Source organism: Chrysochloris asiatica, unplaced genomic scaffold (genome assembly GCF_000296735.1).
Source record: "Chrysochloris asiatica unplaced genomic scaffold, ChrAsi1.0 scaffold00079, whole genome shotgun sequence".
In the NCBI taxonomy this organism is placed as follows: Eukaryota; Metazoa; Chordata; class Mammalia; order Afrosoricida; family Chrysochloridae; genus Chrysochloris; species Chrysochloris asiatica.
The window spans coordinates 7,905,040-7,916,442 of NW_006408597.1; the positions used below are offsets into that span (position 1 = coordinate 7,905,040).

The 11,403-nt window shown below is 35.7% G+C and overlaps 1 protein-coding gene across 1 annotated transcript in view; it reads right to left on the reverse strand.

Annotated features, from left to right (window-relative positions):
* The window catches only part of PCNX (pecanex homolog (Drosophila)), a 324,383-nt gene that overhangs the window by 162,925 nt on the left and 150,055 nt on the right, over window positions 1-11,403 (reverse strand). Inside the window, exons 9-11 of the mRNA XM_006865614.1 lie at window positions 4,164-4,254; window positions 2,441-2,498; window positions 258-475 (exon numbers count right to left, since the gene is read on the reverse strand). Of these exons, the coding sequence (XP_006865676.1) occupies window positions 258-475; window positions 2,441-2,498; window positions 4,164-4,254 (367 nt within the window). The remainder of the gene's footprint in view (window positions 1-257; window positions 476-2,440; window positions 2,499-4,163; window positions 4,255-11,403) is intronic.

Sequence of the window (11,403 nt, forward strand, 5' to 3'; positions counted from 1 at the left end):
CAACAAATACAGTTGTATGATGCTTACTGACAGTAAAAAAGCATTTCTTTGTAAAGACAGAATAAATGTGCTCCAGAAAACTTTTTAATGGATTTAAGAATGTCAATGTTTGAAGTCCTTTTTCCACCCATTTTATCTTAAGAGATAAACACTTTCTAACATGGCAATCCCAGGTAAAAATCTCAATGGGTAGTTAAGGATATTTCAACTTAAAAGTAAAATCTTTACATATCTTTAATATCATATTGTATTCTCACCTATCAAACAGGGCCAAAAGTGTCAGTCTGTCGAAGTTAATGCCAATCCATAGTTGGGGTAGGATCCAAAAACGGTAATAATGTTTAACCTTTTGGGCAGCTTCTTCTGTTGGACCATAAGTAGCTGCCAAGTCAGGGCTTAGATCAATGCCCTGTTGCTCCAACAAATCTGTGTCGATGGTCAATAATCTATTCAGTCGAATCTGTGGAAGAGAGAGCTAAAAGAAAGTCAGCATTGATGGTATATTTTATGATCATCAGAAATTACAGAAGTTAACACTAAAACACAACAGTCAACTGACTTTTTATTAAAGTTTTATTAGGAAAGACTTCACAGTCTTCAGAGTTTATGAACTTTGTAACTGTTAATTATTAGTTGCTTCTCTTCTCCCTGTTACATTTTGTTCTTTTCTCATTAAGCTGTGTATCACATTATCATTGTCCAATCTGACATGCTCTGTGTTGGAGTCAATGTCTACGACTCTCAAATCTTCCTACAGTCTCTTATCACCGTTACAATTGTTTTCATATTCTCCATCCCTTTTTTATTGTTTTGTTTTGGGAAGTTGCTCATCTATGGCTATACAGAAAATGACTACACTTCATTTCTTTCAAATTGAATGCATTCATTCACCAGTTTCTTCTTTTCTCTTAAAGTATCAAAAGACTGCTGTTTAACTACTCAGCATTAGACACCATTTGCTATTCAAGGGTATTTCATAGTACTACTTGAGAGTTCTGGTGTGGTACTGCAGGATAAGCCTTGGAGTGATAAACACAAGGTCTGTCGTTCAAGCCCACCAGTTGCTTCTTGGAAACCCTTTACAGGGTCACCGTGAGTTGGAACTGACTTGACAATATTACAAAGCAATAAAACAATCATCTTCCCATTTTTTATTGCCAATGGAGTTTCCAGGAATATATATACTTATTAGGATGTAGTCATGAATTTTGCTTCCTATATATAAAATCCTAATTTCGTTCTCTAAGCACTAACAATTCTTGGTGATACATGCTTTCTTATCCTCTCTGCCAGGGTTTCTTAACCTTGGCACTACTGGTTCAGAAAATTTTTGTGGGTGGCTGTTCTGAGTATTGTAGAATGTGTTCCTGACCCAAGCCATGGTATTTTCAATAGCCTCATATGCATGTAAAAATAAGGAAGACCATAGAAGAACTGATGCATTTGAGTTATGGTATTAAAGAAGAATATTAAAAGTACCATGGAACAAACAAATCTGTGTCGGAAGAAGTATAACAAGAATGCTCCTTGGAAGACAGATGGCCAGACTTTGTCTCTCATACTTTGGACATAGTATTAGTAGGGACCAGATCCAGGAGAAGGACATAATGCTTGGTAAAGTGGAAGGTCAGTGAAAAAGAGGAAGATCCCAATGAGAATGATTGGCACACTGGCCACAGCAATTTGCTGAAGCGTAACAACGATTGTGAGGATGGCGCAGGACCAGGCGGTGTTTCATTCTGCTGTATATAAGGTCACTATGAGTTGGAATTGACTTGACAGCACCTAACACCACCACCACTCACTGGATACCAATAGCATTCCTCCAGCGCGACAACCAAAAATGTCTCCAGATTTCACTGCCTACTGGTTGAAAATCAATCCTCCATGCCAACACAGATCTGTAATCTTAAAACCCTGAAAACATCTCATCAACTTCAGAAAATTACCAACAATTCATCCTTTTGGCACAATGAAAAATGGGAAACACAGATCATGAAGTTATTGAGTAAATGAACCACTACATATCCCTAAAGAATGTAATTAAGATTCATTAATGCAACTAACTGAACCTCATGGTATTTTATGTATGTTTCTTTCTTAACAAAGGACTTACCAGAAGGGATGATTTTGCCACAGTTTTCAATAAAATTGTTATCTTATAAAATGATCCACTTTTATGATATTTTTAATAGTTACTAAGGAGCTCCAGTAGCGTAGTGGTTACGAATCGAGCTGTGAACCGCAAGGTCAGCAGTTTGAAACTACCAGCGGTTCCGCAGGAGAAAGATGAGGCGTTCTGCTCCCGTAAAGATTTACAGCCTCGGAAACCCTGTGCAGGGTCGCTATGAGTCGGAACCGACTCCACGGCAATTAACAACAACAATAACAACAACAAGGCTGACTATGTATCATTTTACAAAAATAAAGGAAAACCTACCACATCATGCGGATAAAATCGAACTGAGGTAGAACTGGATACGTGAGAATCCGTGTCACTAAAATGAATTGAAGAAGATTTTAGGAATAAATAGTTTGTCAAATAGTAGGAAGACAAATTCTTTATGTTAAATTCTTTTACAATTAGATGTTATTTACACTCACTTAATTTTTCCATGTAAATGTCAAAATGCAAAATGTCATTCCCTAGAACCGCAATTAAGAGCAACAGCCAGTAGGACAGAGTGTCTATATTCAAATCTCTTCTTTGACTGAATGAGATTCGTAGGCAAGTTACCTAACACCTCTTTATACCTCAGTTTTCTCATCAGTAACATCAAAACAATGTACCCATATCACAAAGTTCTTATGAAAAGTATTTAAATGAGATTATCCATAGACAGCAATTAAGATTAGCCTGGAACCATCGAATTCACAATAAACATAAACTACACTATAATAAACTAGGGAATCCCAGTATGGCACTGTAGGGTAAGTTCTGGACTTTACACCACAAGGTGGGTGATTCAAACCTACCAGTGGCTCCTTGGAAACCTTATACAGGGTTACTATGAGTCAGATCCAACTCAATGGTACGTAACAACAACCACATAATAAGAATCAAATGACACTTGTGAAAAAAATGAGTTAATTCATTTAAAAAAAAAAAGGGTAAAAAGCAGCAACTACAAAAGATGACCACTAAGATTAAAAATTTAGAAAACAAAATATTAATACCACTTAAAGTTCAAATTATATTACATAATCAAAGCTTCTAGCTTCTTATTTGCTTTTCTCATAACTTCTGCAATATCTTTAAGTAATTCCTTCTTAAGATAAGGAGAGAAAAAAAACTAAGTGTACTAATACTAACTGCATATTGTAAGAAATTCTTCCTTCTCAGAGCTGGCAAAAAGAAAACTGAATGCTAGCAACTGGACCAAAATATTAGGAAATAATTTTTTTTTTTTTTCATAAAAAAAGAGAACTTACAAGTTTTAACTTACATGAGCAAATATTTTTCTGACAAGCTTTTCAAAAATCAAGATACACACACACACATATGTATGTATGTGGGAGAAAAGAGGCTTTTTGCTCCTGCAAGGATTTTAAAAACCTTGGAAATCCTATACAAGGTCTTTATGATTTGGAACCGACTCAAAGGCACTTAACAACAATATATATTTGGCACTTAACAACAATATATATGTGTGTGTGTGTGTGTGTGTGTGTGTGTGTGTGTGTGTGTGTACGCATATTCACACAGACACAAGGGGCTTTAAAAATTGTGGGAAATTCCATCATCTTTTAATTTCACTTTTCCATAAATTTTTTTTACTGTGTACAGTATGTGTGTATGAGTATGTACGTGTGTAGATAGACAGAAATAGTGAGATACATGTAAATATTATTTACATATAATACAAATAAAAAATACATTTTGTATTGCTAACGTTGAGATTGTGGGAAAACATTGCCCCTATAAAAAGTATAGGCTATTCTGATCTATATATTTTTTTTTAATGCAAAATAGGTTTTATTTTTAAAATAATGCTTTCTTCTAAAGCAAAAAGTTCTATTTTAATTATTTGGAAACAAATGCATCATCATAAGTTATTTAAGCAAATGTTTTCAAAGTGACTTTGAAATTTCAGGTCTTCAAAATTTTAAACATGGCAAATATATGCAAATATACAGACACCCCTAATACGGCTTTAACATACCAGACATTGGATGTTCTTCTTGCTGCTGGTTCAAAATTCACAAGTGACATATCACAGCCACCAGTCTCATAGAGCGTAGAAGAGAACTTACCTAGCAAATAAATGATGTTTATAAAAAGCCATTAGAATACTCAAAATTTTGCCTTCATTACATAGTAAATCTCACAGCTGTTACATTTTTAAAAACTTTATAATAGCCTTCTTTTCCAATATATGCTTTAATATATTTCTAATACATTAATTCAGCATGATGCGAACTGAAAAGGAATGCTAGACAGTGGGGTGACGTATCAACATGAATGGTTGCTTGCTTGGTATGTGCCAAAGTCAGTTTTGACTCACAGCAACACTACATTCGGTTTCCAAGGAACAGCCAGTAATTTCAAACCACCAACCTTGTGCTAGCAAGTCCAGTGCTTATCCTACAGCACCATACCAGGACTCCAACAACACATATAATCCAGTGTTTAAAGTAAAGGATTTTAAGTCAGCTTTGCAATAGAGTAGTCTCATTCTCTCTTCCCCTCCTAAAACATTCTAAAATCAAGTAATCATATGAATGAATTCTATACTCTTTAAGTCACCTTACTACTAATAGTGAGTGGTCAATTCATAACGCTGCTTAAGTTTTAATAGTTTTTGAAATTTTTAAGTTTTCATAGTTCAAACTATGAAATAAAACTGCAAGATAACCCAATTGTGATTGCTTCCTCGGTTTTAGGATGAAAAGTGTCAAAATGTATTTAAGAAATTTGAATAACTGAATGGATTTTAATAATGTTGGTGATATTTAAATTATAGGATTGCATGAGCATTATTAGCTATGTGATTCTACCACCAGAGATCCATGAAAAATTTAGGAACCACAATAGTTGCAACCAAATAACTCTATAAAACCAATGCATGTTTACACATTATACTGATGGCAAGTAAATACAAGTTAAAAACTTATTCTCCTAACATAAACTCAATACAACAAGATGATTTCCAATATGGAATTTTAAAAATCAGCATTCTGTCTGAAATCCATTCTTAGAGTTTCTACAGTAGTCATATCCGTGGTGGGGAGAGAGAATAAATAAATGAACACAAATATAAGTAGAGCAAGGATATGAACATATAAAACTATAACCATTTGGGACTCGTCTATGTGACTTTTTAAGGATTTATGAGATTTTACTTTAGTAGCTGGAATTACTGAGGTTATAAGTATGAGGCACTTTGAAGGGGCAATCTCTACTTGATGGCAGGACTAAAGTCAGATTTCTCTTCCATGTCTACAACAAACACGGTTTGCAATAAAGATTAAATGAAAGACTTGATAAACAAACAAAAACAGGACATCATAATATATTAATAACTATTGTTACAAGGCATCCTCAAGTCAGTTTTGACTCATGTTGTTGTTGTTAAGTGCTTTGAGAAAGTTCCGACTCATTGTGACCCTGTATAAGGTTTCTAAGGCTCAACTGGTGAGTTTGACTTGCAGACCTTGTGGTTAGCAGTCAAATGTTTATCCTATAACATCACACCAGGATTCCATATAGTGGTAAAATAACATAACAATATTACTTTACTGATCACTTTGAATATCACAAAGAGTAATATCTTACGTTGATTTCAATTGCATACAAATATTATTTTCAGTATTCCAAGAACAGGGATTATTTATATTACAGAAAATTCATGGAAAACTTAAATATACAAAATATGCTGAAATAATTAGAAGCCTACTGAATACAGAATTAACTTATTTCTATGTATACACAAGAAGGCTCCAGGAATTGCCAGAATACAAATGAAATCTTTCAAGAAATGGATGCAGCACTATAGGTGCTCACTCATTTATGTCAAGAAATTTGGAAATTCGCATATATGGCCAAACAAATGGTAGAGATCCACATTTTTCCAGAGAGGGGACCTAATGGAATGTGGAAATCATCAAACAATATCATTAATATCACATGCAAGGAAAAATAATGTAAAAAAACAGCTGCATAGCACATCAACAGGGAACTTTTCCTAAAACTTAAGCCAGATTCAGATGAGGACATGAAATGAGGGCTATTACTACTGACATCAGATAGGACTTGGTTGAAAGCAGAGAATACCAGAAAGATTTTTACTTGTGCTTTACTGACTATGTAAAGGCTTTCAACTGTGTGGACCATGACAAGCTATGGAAAACATTGTAAAGAATAGGCATTCGAGAACACGTGATTGTGCTCATGAGAAACCTTTACATAGCCCAAGAGGCAGTTGTTCAATCATAACAGGTGTTATGTTATTCAAATTGGAAAAGGTGTGCACCAGGGCTGCATTTTTTCACCATACATATTCAAATGAGTAAATAATCCGAGAAAATGGATTATAGGAAGAACAGAGCATCAGGACTGAAGACATAAAAAACCTGTAATATGCAAATAATACAACCTTGCTTACTGAAAGGGAAAAGGATTTAAAATACCTATTGATGAAGATCAACCACTATAGCTTTTAGTATGGATTGCATCTCAATGTAAAGGAAAAAAAAAACAAAAAACTTCTTACCACTTGAACAATAAATAACATCATGATAAATGGAGAAAAGACTGAAGTTGTCAAAGACTTCATTTTGCTTAGATCCACAATCAATACTCATGGAAACAGAAATGAAGAAATCAAACTACATATTGCACTATGTAGATGTGCTGCACAAGACCTGTTTAAAGTGTTCAAGAGCAAAGTTACCAGTTTCAGCACTAAGACATGCACCTGAGCCAAGCCATGGTATTTTCAACTGCCTTTTATACATGTGTAAGTGGACAGTGAGTAAGAAAGACTGTAGAAGAATTGGTGCATTTGAGTTATGGTGTTGGGGAAGAATATGAAAAGTACCATGGGCTGCCAGAAGAAGAAATAGGTGTACTGGGAAGAGGTACAGCCAGAATGCTCATTGGAGGCAAGGATGGCGAGACTTAGTCTTTCATACTTTGGACTCTGGACATGTTATCAGGAGGGATGCTGGAGAAAGAGGGTCAGCAAAAAAGAGGAAGATGCTCCAAGGAGTAGGATTGACAGTACGGCAGCAGCAATGGACTCAAGTGTAACAACATCTCTGAGGATGGTGCAACATACCACTATATTGTCTTTTAGTCATAGATGCCTAGTAATTAAACTTATACAGCAATAGCTGCATTTTAAATAGATAAAAAGATAGAAATAAAGCATGCAAAAAACGCTTTTCCAGACAAAAAGAAAGCTGGAAAAATTGGGTAGTTTTATTACTACATAAATGTACAATACTGAATTATTTTACACAAAACAATGACTAACAAGTAATAAAATGTATAATATACACATAAGTACACAATGTGCCTAAGAAAGGGGCAATTATCATTTTAACAGATGAGCATGACTTTGGTAGTATTTTTTTTTTCTTACGCATGCTTTTGTCAGCCCACTAAACCTTTAGAAGAATCAGCATGTTCAGGTTCTTAAACATACTCATGGCATTCGTTGGAACTAAACAACATTGTAGCAGAGCTTTATGGTATATTCCTGACTTAACTCCACCAAAAGAACAGATTCTATGTGCCCCTTACATCTTGGAGTTTGACAAGTGACAACACTTCAGAAGTAATAAATTTTATTCAGAAGGTAAACAAGAGAAAATTTAAACTAAAAATTTCTTAAAAATTGTAGTGAAAATTTTAGTAACATTTTAATGTAGGAATATGATGATCTATTAAAGGCAGTACAGCAGTTAAAGTTTTGTGTTAATTGACAGGGCCAGGATCTCAGTGAGATGTAGGAATCCTCCAGAATGGGATCTGCTATGAGTAGCTAATCAATTGAAAGAAGGTTTCAGGATTGGAGGAAGACTCATTAACAACCTATGATATGCAGATGAGACAATCTTACTTGCTGAAAGTGAAGAGGACTTAAAATACACACTGATAAAAATCAAAGACCACAGCCTCCAGTATGGGTTGCATCTCAATGTAAAGAAAACAAAATCCTCACAACTGGAACAATAAATACAATCATGATAAACAGAAGAGATTGAAGTTGTCAAAGGTTATATTTTGCTTGGATCCACAATCAACATTCATGGAAGCAGCATTCAAGAAATCAACAGACATGTTACATTAGGTAAATCTGATCCAACAAATCTCTTGAAAGTGTTAGGCAAAAACAGCAATTAAAGGACCAAGGTGAAACTGGTACAAATCAGATTATTCTCAAATATCTCATATTAATATAAAAGTTGGGCAATGAATAAAGAAGCAAGTAGAAGAATTGATGCATCTGAATTATGATGCTGGAATATAATATTGGGGTGAAGGCGGGCCTGGATGGTGACTAGGGTTGAGGTGCAGTGAAGCTCACCATCAGCAAGACCACAGAATACCAGGAAAAGCAGAACCAGGACAAAGCTCCAAAACTCGGAACCACATAGGTATGAGTACTTTAAAAGTTTGAAGGCTTATAGCTAGTGGAACTTGAAGCGGAAGTATGAAATCGTGTACTTTTGAATCTGATTCAGTAAAAAAGCTACTAGACCTGACTGGAACATTCAGCAAGTGGCAAAATATAAGATCAACATACAAAAATCAGTTGGATTCCTCTATACCAGAAACGACAGCGTCGAAAAGGACATTAGGAAAGCAATACCATTTACAATAGCCACCCAAAGGATGAAATATCTAGGTATAAATGTAACCAGAGAAACTAAGGACCTATACAAAGAAAACTAAAAACACTACTACAAGAAACCCAAAGAGACTTACAAAGATGGAAGAAGGTACCATGTTCCTGGGTAGGAAGAGTCAACAATAAAACAATAAACACCACCACCAAAAAAGAATATTGGAATTACTATGGATTGTCAGAAGAAACAAACAAAATCTGTATTGGAAGGACAGCCAGAGTGCTCCTTAGAAGCAAGGATGGCAAGACTTCGTCTCTAGTTCTTTGGACATGTCAGGAAGGACCAGTCCCTAGAGAAGAACACTATGCTTGGTAAAGTAGAAGACCAGCGAAAATGAAGAAGGCCCCAATGAAAAGGAATGGCAACAGTGGCAACAACAACAGGATTAAACATAACAATTGTGAGGATGGTGCAGGACAGGGCAGTGTATCCTTCTGTGTGCACAGTTTCACTCTAAGTTGGAAACAATTGATGGCACCTAACTTTGGGTCAACAAATATTTTCTGTAAAATAGTCAGAAAGTAAGCATTTTTAGACTTTGTGGGTCTGGTAGTCTCTGTCACAACCACTGAAGTCTATCAGTATAGCATGAAAATAAGTAAGCAGGAGTGTCTGTGTTCTGAGAAGACTTCAAGTTGCAGAAGCAAAGTGATGGAGTTAGCCCACAGGCCTGTTATTTACCAACCTAAGGATCAAGCACCTTAAGCTTCTAGAATCTCCTAACTATCACTCTTGTGATGCAATAAAAATCAAGTCATTATGCCATCTGTAAGGAACTCTGATAGAGAAGTGGTTACAAATTGGGCTGCTAACCTCAAGGTTGGCAGTTCGAAACTACCAGCCATTCTGTAGGGGGAAGATGAGGCTTTCTGCTCCTGTAAAGATTTGCAACCTCAGAAACCCTGTGCAGGGTCATTATGAGTTGGAACCGACTCCACCGCACATAACAACAATAACATGCCATTTGTACTTTCAAGTTTCAGATTTAGAATTAGTCCACATACCTGGAATGGGCAACACTACTCTAGGTTTTAAAACTGATTAAAAAAAAGAAAAGGAAAAGTGTAGATATGAAATGACGTTTCTTAAGGGGACTGGTAAGGAAAAGATAGCATCTGTTGCTTGGGAATAGTAAAAGATAGATTTATAAACTGTTTATCTTTTTGACATGGCCTTCTTCTTCTTGTTCAGGCCTAGCACAACATGCCTTAGTTCACTGTAAAACTCCACTCTAGCTGCTTAATCCCAAGATCAGGTGAACCTTCCAAAAACAGATGTAAATGTTCCCATTTTGCTATGAATTCATCATCTGCTTTCATTTTATTTCAAAGGGACAAGTGGTCCTTATCTTCATAAAGCAATGGTCTCATTTTATTTCAAAGGGATAAATGTAACACTGATTTGACGACACTAAGACTGATCTGGTAAACAAAACGGCAAGACACAGAACAGGAGAAATTATTATTTTTAAATGACTACAAGCCGTATCTAAAATATTTAAGATCACTTACAAATTAATCACAACAAAAATATTTTTTTCTAGGTGAGAAATTGAACAGAACACTTCACAAAATAATATATCTGAATGCCCATATGGCACAACTATATGTATTTCTTGTAGCTCCACCCATTGGACACGAACCATCACCTGCTCCTCTACCACCTGGTCAGCATCAGCCAATCTGCCCTCAACTGCTCTACATGAACAGTGAACAGGAGATGATTGTACAATACTTCTATCCCTCTACCACACCCACCAAAAGATGGGTGCTGAGCACCGAAGGATGAGTAGAGTAGTACACCTGTGCCACTTGCTCAGATATATCAAAAAAACGCAAAACCCTGGGCAAAATACGTGAACATAAACCGCACCACAAAGACAACAGACAACCTCAGTTCAAGTGAACAAACAAAACAGAGTGGTTCAAACAGGTGACCAAAGTACAATCAGAAAACTTCCCGAAAAAGAAATGGCATTGAAATGACCTGGTAAGAAATTCAACAGAATAATCTCTCTGTACTTTCAACGGATTAAGATACTGATACAAGGGCAGACACAATGAATTGAGTACCCAGAAGAAAATCCATCCATCTATGTACTATGGATCTTTGGCAAAGTACTAGAATGGGGGAAAGATAGTCTCTTTAACAAATAATGATGGCAAACCTGGGTATCTATTGTCAAAAAATGAAACAGGACCCATATCTCACACCAAATACAAAAACAAACTAAAGTGGATCACACCTGAATGTATAACCTAGAATTATGAAGACCATGCAAGAAAAAATAGAACTATGGATTCATACAAATACACTATCAACATAACTTTGTTTGTGTTGTTGTGAAGTACTGTCGAGTCGGTTCCGATCCACAGTGATCCTGTCTAGGGTTTCCAAGGAGCAGCTGGTGAGCTTGAACCAGCAATCTTGCAGTTCAAACCGACTTTGCATTCCAGCGCATTAACCCACAGTTCCACACTATCAATGTAAGAAAACTGCACAAACAGTAGAAGACAAATTACATGACTAGGATCTCCTAAAAATTAG